The sequence below is a fragment of the Brachionichthys hirsutus genome, chromosome 2 (genome assembly GCF_040956055.1).
Source record: "Brachionichthys hirsutus isolate HB-005 chromosome 2, CSIRO-AGI_Bhir_v1, whole genome shotgun sequence".
NCBI classification, from domain to species: Eukaryota; Metazoa; Chordata; class Actinopteri; order Lophiiformes; family Brachionichthyidae; genus Brachionichthys; species Brachionichthys hirsutus.
In genome coordinates this window covers 14,013,787-14,031,088 of record NC_090898.1, presented here as the reverse complement: position 1 = coordinate 14,031,088, position 17,302 = coordinate 14,013,787, and the positions used below count along the sequence as shown (strand labels likewise).

At 41.8% G+C, this 17,302-nt stretch overlaps 1 protein-coding gene and 1 long non-coding RNA gene across 2 annotated transcripts; one reads left to right on the top strand and one right to left on the bottom strand.

Moving 5' to 3' along the window:
• Window positions 1–221: 221 nt before the first annotated feature.
• On the bottom strand, window positions 222–3,115 carry LOC137899764 (uncharacterized). Its single transcript, XR_011105651.1, has 2 exons — window positions 2,957–3,115; window positions 222–1,216 (listed from the first exon to the last, which is right to left on the bottom strand). It is a non-coding gene; the product is annotated as an uncharacterized lncRNA (long non-coding RNA).
• slc16a7 (solute carrier family 16 member 7) lies at window positions 2,285–8,222 on the top strand. Its single transcript, XM_068743796.1, has 6 exons — window positions 2,285–2,392; window positions 5,118–5,349; window positions 5,441–5,584; window positions 6,256–6,560; window positions 6,624–7,119; window positions 7,230–8,222. The coding sequence occupies exons 2-6, from the start codon at window positions 5,133–5,135 to the stop codon at window positions 7,433–7,435; spliced, it is 1,368 nt and encodes a 455-aa protein (XP_068599897.1). The 5' UTR covers window positions 2,285–2,392; window positions 5,118–5,132; the 3' UTR covers window positions 7,436–8,222.
• The last annotated feature ends 9,080 nt before the right edge of the window (window positions 8,223–17,302 follow it).

Genomic DNA, 17,302 nt, shown 5'->3' with positions numbered 1-17,302 from the left:
CCGCTTAAACCAAAGCAATACAGAAAAAAGGATTCGAACCTGGTACCTTCTTGCTGTGAGGCGACAGCGCTAACCAATATACCACCGTGCTGCCCCCCTCAGACGCAACACTCCCCTTTAATTCAATAATAATCAAACGTCTGACTCATCGTGACAGGATTTTTAACAGCCATCTATTAAAAAGGTTAATCCAAATTCTGTCACAAAAAAAATATGCCTGATTATATTTGCATCCAAGCTTTATTCCTTGAGAAATGTTAAGAAAATATTCAACACAATATTACAAAAAAAATCTTAATTCATAATTCCTGTTTACATCCACGGCCTTTAGTAGACAAGTCAACCCTGACTCAATCTGTTCGTCATGATCCGTTTCATTTTGATTGCCACACAAGTCTCAAGGTGGATCATTTTAGCCTTACAATGGCATCTAGTGGCAGCTTCTATCACTCTGATTCTCTGCCTGCTTTTTATTTTATTTTATTTTTAACTCTGGGTGTCGCCAGGAAACTGACTGGATTTAGGTTCAGGGATTTTCTCTGTACTATAAATTTGTCCTGGTATGACATCATCATACACAGCAGACCCTTACCCTCCATCTTTTGTTGCTCGGCACAGACTTTCTCCGGTCTCTTCATGTCATCTTTAAAAAACGTCTCACTAATCCTATACTGTTTTCTTTTAAATATTTTTTGGGGTTGTATTTCTTTGTTAACATGAGAAATAACAAATGAACCCATTTCAGCTGCTCATTTCCTGAAGGTTGAAAACTTGCACTTTAATTTCACTATAGCAAACTTTTCTTGCTGTAATTTCCTTTAAGTCAAATAAATGTTCATTGTTTGAACTAAGCCAAATGAACAAGGATGCACATTTCATCAGGCGGTCTATAGGGTTTGCTTCAAGTAGACCAATAGTCAGACTGTTTACTGACATGCATGAAATAACATGGTCCAACAGGAAAAACCTGTGCTAATGGCAGTCATCCAGCAATTAACCCATTAATTGAACACACGCACATCAAGGTGTTTTCCTGCAGCTTCCTGTGCTACATTTCTCCTCACGTCCAGTCCACTTCCAAGCAATTTCTTGCAAAGATGACATACGATTTGTCCATGAATGGTCTGACGGGGGGGGGGGGGGGGGGGGAGCGACCCCGCCAGCCCAGGCCCACTGCAGCGTACATGACAGCAAATGCTGGGATCCCGATATGCACCTGCAATGAGACGAGATGCTAATCAACTGGGACTGTGTAGGACTGCTTCAGTCTACACAGAACATTACTTCTCAAGGATTGTCACCAGAATGCAGAATTATGCATCTCATCTCATCTTCCTCATCAATCACATGCATTTCCCCCATGGCCATCTCATAGAATAGATGATGCCTTCGTGTTTCTCTCCGTTATAGTCTGGCAGAGAGATGTCAATAAAATCTATTTCGACAGGCTTCGCAGGCTCGTTTCTCTGCAGAAGATGAAGGAATCGGATCTCTTTCACACACAGCGGTCTAAAGTTTTCTCTTTCACCCATTCTTGCTCACAGGGGAAAAAATGATTAGAACCAAAGCTGGAAGATGTTCAATGCACTCATAAGCTATTTAATGTCTTTATGAGGGAATCACACTCCAATACTTTTATGACCCAGCTGTCTTAAAACTGAGCCATATCGGTATTTACTTGATGCGTACAAATACATCAGTAATGTAGGACAATTTCAAATACTGTGGAATTGAAAAATAATGAGAACTAAAATCATATGTTATTAATACTAACTCACGATTATGGTGGTACTAATCAAATTCTTTGAAGAAACTACTAAATGTGTGTACCGTAGCTGGACACACATTTAGCCTGAGAAAATGACTTTGTGCTAATAAAGTGGCTTACATTTTTTTTAAAAACAAGTTTATTTAATATTGAAATACAAATATTTGTAAATATATGTGACATTTCATTGAATTCTACCCAGCTGTTTTACGTTTCATGCAGATATTTCATCCCCTCCACAGATGCACAAACGCCACTGAAATTAATGCGAGATATTAAAATGACATCTGTCCTCCCATACTTATTAGCATTTGTCTAATATTTGACTTGAAAGCCAAGGGCAAATAACCTGATGATACGTTTATTTGTTGCACAGAACAGAAGTGTAAATTCTGAAAAGTCCTAACCTTTATACACTGAGAATTACAGAATTATGCAGTAGGTAAAAATCATCCTTTTATGGTAAGGCATTGCTGGCATTTAAAGCTGGTCTGGGATCTGGGACAGCCTCTCTGACAGCAGTCATCGCCACGTTTGCTGCTGATCCGGTTAAAGCTTGCGGGTGAGCTCCGGACCGGCCCTCCGTTTCACCCCGATGGTGGTCCCGTTTCAGGACATTAAAAGGTGACAAAGTTCTATTACTGACAACTTGAAAACTTTATGTTGACTTGAAAGTTTTTGGTGTTTTTTTTCCCCCTGTTTAAAGTTAGCATTGCCGCAGCTAAACTAGCACATGAGCGAGCTGTTTACGGAATGAGGGTTATTCAAATTATTCGTCGTAAAAGCGATCGATTGGTTTATTATAGCCAAATTGCTGTATATTTATCGCGACGGCAGAGTGGCAGTCCCTCTCAAAAGCAAGGATCTTTGGGAGACTTAGCGGAGCGCGTTTCTTGACCGCCGGCTGTGACGCTGCGACGCGTTTATACCTCTGAAGACGCGCGTTCACGTGACTGGCCCGCAAACAGCGGTGGTCATATCAATAGGCAATTGTGTTTATATCGGTCAATCGGACCACGCGCTCAAGTTTGACCCTGTGAGTTTATACTTTCCGACGTCACGTGAACGCAACACCCTCTGTGCGCGCTTACCGGTTTTGCGCAAAAGATGCAAATCTTCCCCATTTAGTGGCTGCAGTTTATAAACGATGAATTAAAACGCACAAAACATACACACGGCTTGGCTTACCCTAATATCGGAAGATTCGGAACTTTTATTCCGGCGTTCATGCCCGCAGGGAGTCGCCGTTAAAGGCAGCCTTGAATTTACGCATGTCGGCGTTCGAACCAAGCCAGAGGTCAAGCGGGGACCTGGCATTGGACAACATTTCTCAATGCTTGAACTCACCCCAGCTAAAAGCAGAACTGAGGTCGTTACCTAACTTCTCTGTGATGCAGGGGAAAAAAAAGGAAGCTCGAGTTTTACGTGTTACACAAGCGCTTGTCAGGCGGAGGCCACGCACGCACGACTTCTAATGCGTTGACGTATTTCCCCACGAGAATGTTAGATCATATTTAAACAAGCCTCAGTTTAGTTTCAGCATCTGGCCGCAAAACTGCGTGTCTTGAGCTGCGTTTCCACGAAGAGGTCTCACTCTTGTGCTTTATTCCAAGGAAGGTTTTCCAAGGAATCTTTAAAGACAAACTTTTACAGATTAGGTCTTTATGAAAGCTTTTTCTTTTAAAACGTCAGATATTATATTTATCATATCTTCTCAGCTTATTGTCTAGCAGTGGCAGAAATAAAAAAAATAAAATACAAATGCACATTAAAGTGATTAAAAACCTCACCACTATGTATATTTTTTAATTTGTTTGGGTCATTTCTGCAATGTAATATCCATTTTTCTTTGGTTCTTTTGGACTTAGATTTAATATATGCTAAAAAAAATATACAAAGATGTAATTAATGCAACAAAAAATAAAATAAAGTAAGCAGAAAAATTCCTGAGGTGACACATCTGAATTATGCAGCAGTTTACGCAACCTGTCATGAGTGCTTCATGGAGTTTCTGATTAGCCTGCTGAGAATGTTCACACCAGGAATTGGGCACAGATGTGGGTCGATCGGCGATCAAGTGCGAGATTCAAGGCCATCGTGCCTCCGATTACTAAATACTTTTGTTTTGTTCTGTGAGCTAAACCCAGTGTGTACAAGTCCAGCAGACGTGCAGCCAGTTCTAAAGAGAGGAAAGAGAGTTTCTCACACTGGGCCAAACCAAAAGGCCTTGAGCATATTAGAGTTACAGAAGTTAGGATGAACTGCCAGCTTCAGGAGAACGCAAGTTAAATAAATTACATGCTCATCGTCTCGTGCCAATCATTTGCATTTGTAAATGTGACTCTGATTTGAATTCCTTTCTATACTTCTAATTCTGATCTTATTTAAACCTGCATCATCTTTTACTTGTTGAATATTTTTTTTTATTTTGATGGTCAGTAATATTTGAGCTCGTCCTCATTTATTAAGGATGCATTTCTAAATGTTTTTTTTTTTTTTAAGCGTTTTTCACCATCCCTACTGTTCACGCTCTGAACCAAATGCGTCTCCGCAGTAGCCCTTATTCAATTAGAACAATTCATCTGAAGATAAAAGAACCTTCTTGTTTTTGTTTTTTTGGGGTTCAACAAACACAAAACCCAAAGAGACTCTGATCGGCGGATGGGACTCGAGGGATACGTTGTCGCTGAATGCTAACAAAACATTTCTACCTTTGAAATTGTGAGGGGGCGGTCCCATCCCATCCCAGAATGCAGCTGTATGTGTGAACACACATAAGTGCATGCGGGAAGTGCGCTCCTCCAGGGGCTCTCCAAACACACCGCTTCCTAGTATTGTTTGAGTGTCAGCCTATAGTCTCTATTTCTAGCAAAAACAGACACACCTTTGTTATTTTATCCTCAAACGGGTTCTCTCCTGTGAAACTGATCGGATGACTGATTGTATAGAATTTTCATTACACGTGGTTTTTTTTAAAATTCCTTTTATACATCTCCTCCTTGCCTGGCGCCTGATGCACCTCTCCTGCAGCGTGTATCCCTATAAGACCTTTGAGAGGATCACGGCTTTTTTTTGTGTGTGTTTGGTCAGTTGCATTTACTGTGCAAGCATGCGTGATGAGATCAAAGACCTCAGAGCACTGCTTTTCCTCAAGGGGGGGTGCGGGGAGGGGGGGGGGGGGGGGCTGCAGCCTGGTACAACGCCAAAGTTCATAGCCTGGGCAGCATGCTTTAGAGGATCGCGCAGAGGATCGCCCTTGTGACACGTAGCTGAAGAATGTGTGTACTTGGCTCTGAAATGTCCTTTCAGACTCTTTTTGTTTTTTTTAAAATCTCACCCCACTATCCAGACGGTGAAAAGGAACATGGCCCCTCCGACAGCGACTAAACTGGGATACACTCCGCCGGACGGCGGCTGGGGCTGGGCCGTCGTCTTGGGCTCCTTCATCTCCATAGGATTCTCCTACGCCTTCCCGAAGTCTCTCACCATCTACTTCAAGGAAATCCAGAAGTATTTTTCCGTCTCCTACAGCCAGACCGCCTGGGTTTCCTCGGTCATGCTGGCTTCCATGTACGCAGCAGGTCGGTGGCCGATAACAGCCGCTGTTCTCTCAGCCCTCCTTTAAGAGAGGGCTGAATAGAATAAGTGAGCTTTCTCCTCTCGCTTCTGCAGGGCCCGTGAGCAGCATACTTGTGAATCGCTATGGCAGCAGACCGGTGGTTATGGTCGGCGGGGTCATGGTTAGCGCCGGCATGGTGCTTGCTTCTTTTGGCAGCACTATCATGCATCTGTATCTCTGCGTTGGAGTCATTGGAGGTAAATCAGGCTTTGAGTGTGTTCTATGCCGCTGCTGCTGGTTTGTGAGTTCGGCTTCATCATTTCTTGCTGGGACTTATTAACAGCAGGGTTGCTGTGCATACAAGGGGAGTTTTTTGATTAACAACCCTGGGCCAATGGCATCGTTTCTGCCTCTGTGTGGCCGTAGAGAATCTAAAGTGAAAGTATTTACTCCAGGCACGGTGTTTGAAAATGTTTTTGCTGTGGGCATTATTCTGAGCCCAACCACATGATCGCTCCAGCAACAGCGAGTAAACAACGCGTGATCCAGCAAATGTCATTCCCCTGCTGCTGCACAGGAATCAAACCTACCGATCAATACCTTATTGAATTCTTATCCTTTTGTTACAGAGCGCATATATCTGGCATGGACATGCTTGTTTTAACGGTCATAATAAATCCAAAATTAAGAATTGCTTTTCATGACAATGTCATTTTAACAAATCTTCCTATTAAAGGTGCTGCTGATGGAAAAAGGCCTGAAGCTGCAAGTCCAAATGTTTCTAGTATTTCCTTAAGCTTCAATGTTCTTCTTTAAATTTGGACTATCCCGAAACATCGGCTTCACAGGTCTTGCTTTATATTCATATGAGCCATGTAATAATTCATGATTCGTGGTGGCGATAATTGCCCGTTCCATCCTCTAACAGGTTTTGGCCTTGCCTTCAACCTCCAGCCAGCCCTGACGATCATCGGCACCTACTTCCACGTCAAGCGGCCCCTGGCGAACGGCCTGGCGATGGCAGGAAGTCCAGTCCTTCTGTTCACCCTGGCTCCTCTCAACCAGCTTCTGTTGGACTCCTTCGGCTGGAGGGGGAGCTTCCTCATCCTCGGAGCCATTCTTCTGAACTGCTGCGTGGCTGGATCTCTGATGAGACCCGTCAACAAACACCCCCAACGCGAACCACAGTCGGATTCCCCGGCGTCGAACAGGGCAGCCGCTGAGGAAGGCGCTGTCGCCGACACCGGCACGCCACCGGATAACCGTCTGACCCAAGAAACCCAAAAAGAGAGCGAGCGTGGGGGCTGCCTGCAAAAATTCATAGATGTCTCTCTTTTCAAACACCGGGGCTTCCTCATTTACCTCGTCGGTAATGTTGTCATGTTTTTGGGCTTTTTTGCGCCGGTGGTTTTTCTGGCTCCTTACGCCAGAGATATTGGGATTGATGAATATTCCGCTGCTTTCTTGCTCTCTATTTTTGCTCTGGTAGACATGTTTGTCCGGCCGGCCACCGGTCTCATAGGCAACACCAGCTGCATAAGGCCTCGGATCCAATACTTCTTCAGCTTTGCCGTCACGTTCACTGGCGTGTGCCACCTTTTGTGCCCATTAGCGTCTGGATATTCCGGCCTGGTCATTTATGCAGTCTTCTTCGGCATCGGATTTGGGATGGTTTGTGCGCTTCTCTTTGAGGTCCTGATGGATCTTGTCGGAGCTCATCGCTTCTCCAGTGCGGTTGGACTCGTCACCATTATCGAGTGCGGACCGGTGCTTCTCGGCCCTCCAATTTCAGGTTCACGACTTGTTTAAGATTGTTTTTTTTACATCAGATTGCGTGTCGTCCACAAAAGGACGAGAGTGTGTAAAATGGCAATCATTGAAGTGATGCATCTTCTCTTTCAGGAGCTCTGGTTGATAAATTTGGAGACTACACGTACATGTACTACGCGTGTGGAGTGCTTGTGGCGGTGCCAGGTATATTTTTCTTCATCATGAACTACTACAACTACAAGAAGCTGGATGAGGAGCAGAGGCGGAGTGTGGCTGTGGAGATGAGGAGTGATGAAGAGGCTGCACAACATAAAATCGACCACGATGAAAGTACGTGATGCAGATGAGTAGTTCTGTCGACTTTTATTTCAGTAACTGTATAGAGGGGACAAGGCAGGACAGTGCATATGGTATTATTGATATATTTTAAATTTAGAATGATGCTGTTTGACTGTTTGGACCATTTCTACGTGCAGATAAACACTATAAATTGTCATGTGTGCATTGTCTATTCATCATGTGGCAGTTTGCCTCTGCTTGTTGCACTGCAATTATCATAATGACCAATGTGTAAACACAGATAGTTCCTCTTGCCTTTTCAGTGGCTGGTTAAACTGTCATTTCAGTGAGGGACTGATCGAAAATATTGACTGAGACCTGTTGTTATCACCACCTCACCACTAGATGGCACTAGACACTTTCATGTGTAACATTTATTGAACTGAATGTACAAAACAGGAATCTTTATTTGTGGTTAAAAGATTTCAAGTCGAGCGTCCTGCCTTTCTGAATAATTAATAATAATAATAAAAAAAAAATCACTAACACGTTGGATTAAAATGTAATTTCTTTTTATTTTTCGTAAGTGTGATTTCTGATGCTGTATATTGTGTTACATAGCTATGATTCACTGTTCTCTACTTTTTATGCATGCCATAACTCAATTGAATTATTCATATGGTGTTAAAATAATAAATGTCCCAATGACATCTCATGGAAACATGAAGTGATCGAATCTGTTTTAATTCTAAACAAATCCATTAAGAATTTCTGGGTGTTCTCAAGCTGAAGCATCCCAATACTGTAAAAATAAAATAAAATAAAAAAGAGTGCTTTTTTCTACAAGTTCATTTATGATTTTAACCCTTTTTTAGCACTGTTAAATGGATGCTGATTGGACTCTACTTATACTGCTGTGTTCTAGTCTGATTGTGCTGCAAGCTGGCCCATTGAAGCAGATTCACACAGTGAAGGCGAAGGCTACATGTAAAGCATCACACCACCTCCTCATCAGGAGTGATTACCATTCACACACACCAATGGAACAACCACTGGGAGCAAGCTGGGGTTCGCTCGGTTGCCCAAGGACACTTCAACTTCTAGCCTGCACAGCCCCTGGCACTTTTTAAGCTTCTGTACTATATCCCCATTATGCGTATTGTGAAGAACCTAAAAACGCAACATCAGCTGGATAACCCTGACGAGCATAGTATACAGCCATGACGACATCACTTCTACTCATAATACATCTCCGAAAAAAATATTCTAATGTCAGATCCAGATTTAGGATCTAGATCTGGATTCTATTGCACACAGTGGTGGAACATCATGAGTGCCCTATAGGGCAATTCAAAATAAAGATATATCTTTATTTTGAATTGCCCTATATGTATCTTTATATATCTTTACTTTGAATTGTCACTCATCATTATTCATTTTAAAGATGATGGAAAAACTGTTTTAAAAGCAAGGACCAATGTAATACTGTTGGGGGGGGGGGGGGGGGGGGGGGGCGACGTTATTCAGAATCGGCCTCTGCTTCAAAGATCTGCTTCAAAATGTCATAAACGCACACGGGCAAACCAACAAACACGGTAGATCGCATAACCTCCTCGATTCTCGATAGAGGAGGAGGAAGATTCCGACTAGATCAAATCTGTGATCTCTTATCGGGTCACATCTTCGCCGCAGGTCAGACTTCCTGTCCTACCACAGAGCGTGATTGCAGCTCCGGTGTCGGGCTTTGAGTAGCTGCAGCACAAGATACATGCTGGAGCCATCCAGGAAAAAGAGCAATGCCGTTATTACAGATGTTCACTCAAATGAGCCATTCTCATCATGTCCCTGCAAGGTGCGTATCGACGTGCTCCTCAAGATGGATGAAAATTGCTTAAGCGAGTAAATCAATATGTTTATTTGAATCCTTAGATACTGCTATCTGAAAATCAAATAAATAGTGTGCGTTTAATGGTTTATTTAGAGCGGGCGTTCTTCCCTTTCTGGGGTCATTATAGCACAGATGCAATTCTAATTACGCAGCGAGTTGTTTGTTGTTGTGTTTCACGACCAGCTCCAGTCTGGCCTGAAACCCGGCTGGAATGTGTCTATTTTTTTGATATTTTTATTTTTAACATGCTGTTACTACCAATAACTCGTAGATGTATGATGCGTAAGTGCAGCAAAATGAACACACAAGTGAGTGAGTGAAGACCAGCACTTAGTGGCAACCCCCCCCCCCCTCACCTCTGCATCCTGCCCACAGCGAACAGCTTGAGCTGTTATGAACTGTGACGGATGTCAGTAAATCTTACAGTAATTGAGACGGGACAAGATTGAATCGAAGCGGCGCTGCGTTCCAATCAGGACGCCTTAACCCGCGGCGGAAGGTTCGAGCGGCTGAAGTTTCTGTTTTTGCTACATCTGTAACAGAAGACAGAGATTCTGTCGATCTAAACCGGCATGTTTGTTAATAATCTCTGCTAATCTCCTTTAATCCGCAGCAGCAGAACTAATCTGTTTTCAGTGTTTACACTGGGAGGGAGGGTGAAGTCATGTGAATACCAGGGACTTGAGAGTTGATGGTGATGCTGGGGTTGTTCCCTTCATCCCTGCGGATGCGGCTATTAATGACAGATCACTGAATTTAAATCAGCAATGTTAGCCAGGGCAGTTAGCCTGGATATATAAAGGCATCTTGTTAAGTTCTAGAAGAGAGTCGTGGCTTCCATGACGGTCTGTCCAAGGAGCTCTCAAGGTCTCCGCCACACGTTCCAGAGGCATCATTCTCTGCAGTGCGTCTAAACCGACTGTCGCCTTTGAAAGCCAGGCTTTACTGAGATCATTCGGAAAACAAGCCACAGAGTTTACCCTATACTCCCCAAATCAATAACATATACAAACAGTTACCTTAACATTAAGATTAGATTTTCTGCACCACCTCAGCCAATATCTAATTGTGAAGAAAGAAGAACAGAGGAAGAATAGAATGTATTTCACTTTTTCCAATCCCTGGGGCGGTGGGGGATTAGAGCTGCATCAGATAAAAATAATAAAAGATAACTGGTGTACAAAATGCTCAGGTACCTCATTATACTTGTTAACGTTTATGTTGAAGGAGTGTTTGCTGCAGTGTTTTGCTTTTCACAATTTTACACCAATAGTCATTTGACTTTCAGTAGCAAACTGATGAATATTTACATGTACTTGAACATTTTAAAATGTTTTTACACCATAATTATAGGGGTTAGGGTCTAATCCACATTTCCCCAAAAACCTCGAACATTATTCGGATTTGTGTCGTTGTCTTTAATGTAAATTCATTTCTAATTTGTGTCTTCTACACTTTTGTTTTTTAAATCTTTACCAACTTTTCTCAACAACTGGTTAAAAAAAAAAAGAGCTAAAATATAATATAAACTCCTGAAAGCTGAGGGGAGCTGCAGATTCATCTGATGTTCAGGTGTAGAATTGTGATTAAATGTATGCGTATATTATATATGAGGAAGATATTGATTGCACTTTTAATTAAGAGATGTAAATACTTTCTCCACCACTGGACTGAGAATACGTGAGAAGTTTTTAAAATTTAACTCATGTAAAATTTGTACTTCTTGAAACAACAACTCTTTAAGTGTTCGGCTGAAATCAACCTACACTTTGGTTTTCCGGATGCTCCACCAGTTACAGTTTTGTTGCTGCCTCTGCACAACAGGCTTCCCTGCGGGATACAAAAGGACAAGGCGGAGGCCTTATGAAGACAGTCAGTAGTTTTTTTTAACTTAGATGTCTCAATCATGACTAATGCTCGTAAAAGAAATTGAGTCGCAAAGCAAAAGGACCTAATGAGATTATGTTACCCATAATTACCAATCTGTGAAACATATTTCCCAGATCCAAAAAAAACGGTCTTTCATTTTTGTCCGCTGTCTTGCCTCAGAATGTGTGAATTATCATCCAAACACACATTTACCCCACTTTTCACAATTGACAATGCAGAGCCCCCGACCAACATCCTTAATCTGCCACTCAGAATACATTTAGCCTTTGTGAGAACAATTGTGCGCATCTGAAACGCTGGTTGTGGAGACTCTCTGCTGCCTATTAGACCCATTGTTCCGCTTTATCTGGCAAACACAGGCAACAGCTGAAGCTTGAGCGTCTGGGGACGGTGGTGTTGTTGTGTGCATATTACAGACAGAATACAAGGCTTGTTTTTGTGGATTATAATCTATCTTTTGAATACCACACTGAATTAAACCGGCGTATGAATAATTCTGATTGAAGAGCTCAAAAGCTGCGTGGCATAAATGCCCTGCCAGCGCTCCGGTATCTAGATATTCTGAGCAGCACATGCAGTCAGACTCAAACGGCCGCGTGGGGATTCTAAAAACTAAGTGGGTTGTGTGATCAATCTATCACAGAAGCACACTTGAAGGACTAATGGTACCTTGGAGAGAATACTGTAAATTTTAATTTAATTTCTCAGTTTGATTAAGAAAATCACGTCTGAGATAATTGCCCAATGTGCAGACGCCTGAGATTAGAATTTCAGCATCGTCGTGTCTTCGGGGATCGACGCTCAGGTCTGGACAGAGTCTGGAAGCATGACGGAGATACCGGGCATGGGAAAGGGAAAGGAGAGGAGAGGACCCGAAATAATTACAAGAGCAACTGAGGCATATCGGCTTGTCCTTGCCTCAAAATGAAAAGCAGGATGAAACACGATGGTATAAATTAACTTTAAACGTGTGTACAGTGCCTGATCCACCCCAAACATCTGTGTAATTACACACCAGGATCCTTGTAATACCTGGATTCTTTTATCAGACTGCGTCATCTGCAGATTTCTGGCCTGGACCCAGTATAATTGATCATCATTACCGTGACCTAAAATGCTTTATGAACAGGGAGGATGTGAAGACTCTGGTTCTGTCTGGAAACGTGGGCGGCAGCAATGACTCGATATTGCTGTATTTTATTTTGGTACCAGAGCGAAATAAGATGTTTTATTGCTGTACCGCTGTAAAGGTTTTGAGCGCACCCGCCTTTGTACTGCACAAAAGAACTACTGTGACCGAATCGAATCAATGTCATCAGCGGTTCTTTGTGTTTCAAGGACAGTCCCTCCCGAGTCTCGGGCTGACACGACGAGGTTGTCGGGCTGTCACAGCTGCCTCGCTAAGCCCGCCAAAGGTGTGTGATTAAATCCCCATTCCTTTCCTAAAGAGAAGTGGAGCCATTTAGAAACATATACACCATATGGACAACTCAATAAACTGTCATTTAAGTGGGCCCTATTAGTTCTGTTAGAAGAAAATGCCAATAGAACTTGACTGCTTTTGTGTGCAAGCACGAATTATACATGAAAACTATTCTTTCTTTTTTTTATTTCATGTCATTAAAGTTTTCAATGCCGCCACAAAGAAAGTCATTTCAAAACCTCATGTTATGGTATGTAGGTTTTTAGAAGTACCTTAGAAGTATCATTATTAAATTCTTTTTAGGTCTAATGGTTGTAAACTGTTGATAATCCACATTTTTTCTGCAGGTTATAAACCTTTTTTTTGCTTTTAACATAACATAAACAAAATATTGGTTTATTGCAGGTGGTGTCCCTTTTTAAGCGGCATCACATCATGATCGTCACATAATATTGATTGCACAGTAAATAAAAATGACAAAATGTTTTCCGACTTTCATTGGAAAGTTTCGATTTTCTTTTAGAACCTAAACAAGTGCAGTTTTCTTTGATAGGTATCGCTACATGGAAAACATTCCACCCTGCAAAGGAAAAACAGATCAGGCAAGGAAGGCCAAAAGGGAGACAAATAGAAGCTCTGGAGTGAATGGATAGGCTCAATAAAGAGAGTTTCAGTGTTATGCCAGATTCCCTTTCCCCAGTGATGAGTTTTCACCTGACCACTGGATCCGGAAAAAGTTCAAAATAATATTGATTGGATTTCGTTCTGCTAAAGCCGTGAGTTACACAACCGCTCCACTCTCCTGGGTGTTTGTTCTGCCTTGACTATGGGAGCTTTCTATGAAACTGGAATTGTTGAAGCCTTTTTTTTTTTTTTGCATCAGATAGTAGCCAGGTTGCTAATGGTAACCATCCTAGTAACACTGATGCTAGTGACCTGAAAACAAAATAAGAACTGTCTCTGCTTCCAAATTTTGTTATCCCGCATCTCCATGATGAAATCAGACCATTACCTGTGTGGCTCCTAATCAGCAACATTTTATTTTCTTTCTGTTTAATCATTTATAAGGACAACACATATTTTAAGAATGAAAATTGCAAAAGGATCTAGATGAAGATGAGCTAATGTTTAAACCATATCCAACTTTTACAGTTCAGCTTTTCTGTTTATTTACATGATCTATAACCATGAATTGGAAATTATTAAAGCCACTTGACTACATCACTTTGACAGTATTGTTTTGCCCCCCCCCCCCCCCCCCCCCTCCCCTGCTCTTAAATCAGTCCAGTGATTCTAGTTCCTGTCAGGAAAGACAAATCAACCTCAAAATGCCTACAAGTGCATTTAGTCATCAAGCATTTGTTGTCTATGCAATGTGTGCGTATGTTGCACTGAACGTAAGAATGACAAACTTTTCCATGTCGAAAATTACCCCCTCAGAGAATTACAGTGCATACATTTTTCAGAGATTTTTATTAATTACGGGAGTGTCTTTCTTTGTAATGTAGAAGAGTTAGAGCTAATTCAACAGGATGACAAACCACATTACTCACAAAGTGACTCCTGTGCAGCCAATCAGCTTTAATGTATTATAATATATTCATATGGTTGTTCATTGCTGATGGATCGGCTGAGCTACAGAAAGTGGAAACCATACAAACAAATTTGTTAAGTCCTTGTCTTCCTTCGCTCTTGTAGCTGAGGATGCGTCGCCACCGGTAGAGCTTTAAATACGTCAGTCAGACATACGGTACTGTATTTCTGCAATGGAGTCTAGAAGGGAGCAACAAAATCAAACACAAGGCTAATATAATGAAGTTGTGATTCTCAGGAAAAAAAATGGCACATGTTGGAAGCTGATAGGTTTCAAATTGAAAATGAGCTTGTTTCAGAACCAGAATCAGAATACTTTAATAACCCCTTAGGGAAATTATATAAACATATGTAAGCTGCTTGTGTAAACAAATGTGCAAAATATAGACAAAACACTGGAACTAACCTCATCATGCCGGAGTGAAGAGCATGATTGCAAGCTCGGGCAGCATTATACAATAGCACCTTTCAAAGAAGCGGCCCTCTCAGCTGTCTAAATAGAATGATTGCTGCTGGTCTGAAGGGTGCTTCAGCGAGAGGAGGTTTGGAGGAAAGAGACAGAGGTAGGCTGGAATATGTGGGAGGTGCCAAACACATCACTGATTAACTTGTTTAGGTCTGTGCACTAATTTTAATGCATGAGTGTGCGTGGTTGCACTTGTCTATTCTAGTCTATATTCTTGCAACTGCAATTTCAGTGCATCCACGTGCATAAATACAGCTTATTTAACTTTCATGATTTACTAAAACATTCAATAAAGGAGAATGAAAGAGTTCTGAGGCTGGATGCTTGTTCTACTTCCTGGCTTCCCTTCAGAGCGGAGCCAGCATTCATGGCCGGGGGGGGGGGGACTGAGCCAAAGCAGGTCATCCTTTATTGTTACGGGGTGGTCCGTATTATTTTTGAAAGCTATGAACTAATTATCTCCCATGTAACTGCTGAGTATATCTAATAGCAGCTATAAATTGCTTATTAATTGGTAAATAAAAAATCAAAATCAAATGTTCCAGCTGTCATCATGAGGTGCTTTACTTTCACACTAAGGCAATAAAGTCTCCGTTTGCGTAATTCAAAGGCATGGTTTCACTTATCTAAATGGAACTGAAGATGGCACGGTGGCGTAGTGGGTAGTGCAGTCGCCTCACAGCAAGAAGCTATCCCCGTATCCAAGTGGGTGGTTTTCTCCCGTTTCCTCCCACCTCCAAAAACATGCCATTTAGGTGAACTGATCACTTCAAATTGTCCATAGGTGCGAGTGTGTGAATGAGTAGCTGTCCGTCTGGCTCATCTACAAGGAAATGGATGGATGGACTTGTTCTAGACTAGCATGCTCACTATAGCCCCCATCTGCTCGATAGCACGAACTTTAACTCGAAGTGGGTCAAACCTGTTGATATTGGGCTTGGCACGAAAAGGGCGAAAGCAACTATAAACTCCAGTTGACAGAACAGAAGAGGAACTCCACATATCTACAGTATTCTGTGTATGTTACATTCCTCTTCTGAGTTATGGCAACAGCACACAATGGATGATAGGACCATAGACTTATCAATAATGCATTAGATAGTAAGAGAAATGACAGGCACTCTGCTGGTAGCTTCTCTCTGGAAGCAAGCCATAAATTTGCAGGGTGATAATAATGACTCTTCTCAGGAAAATAAAGGCCACCCTCTGCTCCCCATAGTCATAAACCTGACTCACTCTTCCATTGGTTGGAAGAAAAATGCTTCCTCTCCCACCACACAGGAGTCGTACGCGGGAGGTACTTCAACCAGCCAACTTGATATGCAATCATCTCCCTTTACAGAGGAAAGAATACAATTTCCGTTTTTATATTAGCTATTTTCCTATTATGTCTGTGGAGGTGGGGAATGAGCACAGTCATAGTGAGATGAAATTCACCAGAACAGGTTTTGAAAAAAGATTTGAAAAAGATTTCTAGTAATTATTTTTTACTACTTCTGATGCTGTAGATGTGCCGTGCAGTGAACTTCTACTTCATGATAGATTTATTTTTTTTAAGTATTTATAGGTCAGGATGCTCCTCTCAACTTTTAACACTTCTTATTAAAGGGAGTCTTTTAGAATAACGCATGAAAAATCAATATTCCTGCAGCAGAAAGACAGCTCACTTTAGCTTAGCATGAAGGTAATACAGAAACTACCTTCGGCTGTTGATGAGCCTTTTCTCCGGAGGCGAGGTTTTCCCACTTTGAATGAAAGATAACTCATTCCATCTCATCTCCACATGATTTAGACCAGAAGTCGTCACATCCCTCAAGATTGCATTAATTCTTCAGGACTGAAAAGTAAAGAAAAAACAAGTATGAATGAATTGTGTCTCAGACACCAATTGCATATTTATAAATTAAACCATCCATCATCTCCCCTTGAGGTACTTTCACTGAAGAAATGTTTTGTTATTTTTCTTTGCGGTGATCAAGTACATGGCTCAAAACAAACTGGGTAAATACTGCATGTGGTTTCTCTGTGAATATTTGAATAAAAACGTTTAGGTTTGAGTTTGACAAAACAAAAGGTTAGCTTTATGTTCTCATCATCAGGGCCAGAGTTCTCTTATAATATATTATATACAATTTATTTTGACCATCCAGATACCGGAAATTGTGTCATCTAAAAAAATAGGTTTTTAGCCATTGCTTTGGACTTCTGCCGGCGAGGTTCCTCCAGCTGCTCCGGTCATATTCCGTCAGCAGTGGCCCAGAACAAATGTTCTGACATGAAGCGTGCTGGGTGGTTGTCCGTAATCAAATCTAGCAAGTTGCCTTTTAGAGTGCAAATAGCAGGTATCAAACTGTTTAAGGTCCATTTGTTGCTTTGAGTGCTTTGTATAAACGGTAGCATGAGACACTTCGACCTTGTCGGGCGAGTAACAATGATATTTCTTCGCAATCCTTTTTGACACATCTTTCCATGATTTCTACAAGTATATTTATACGTTGCTGCACCAGCCTCTCGATGACCAGAGTGGGTTTATTCTGCATTTATCCTGTTTGGGTCAAGGTTAGTGATAAATGTAAATGCATTGTTGATGCATCACAGGGACGACTGGGAGATGGTGGGGTTGTCGTGCAAAGCGATTGATCCAGCAAGACTTCAACGGCAACTAT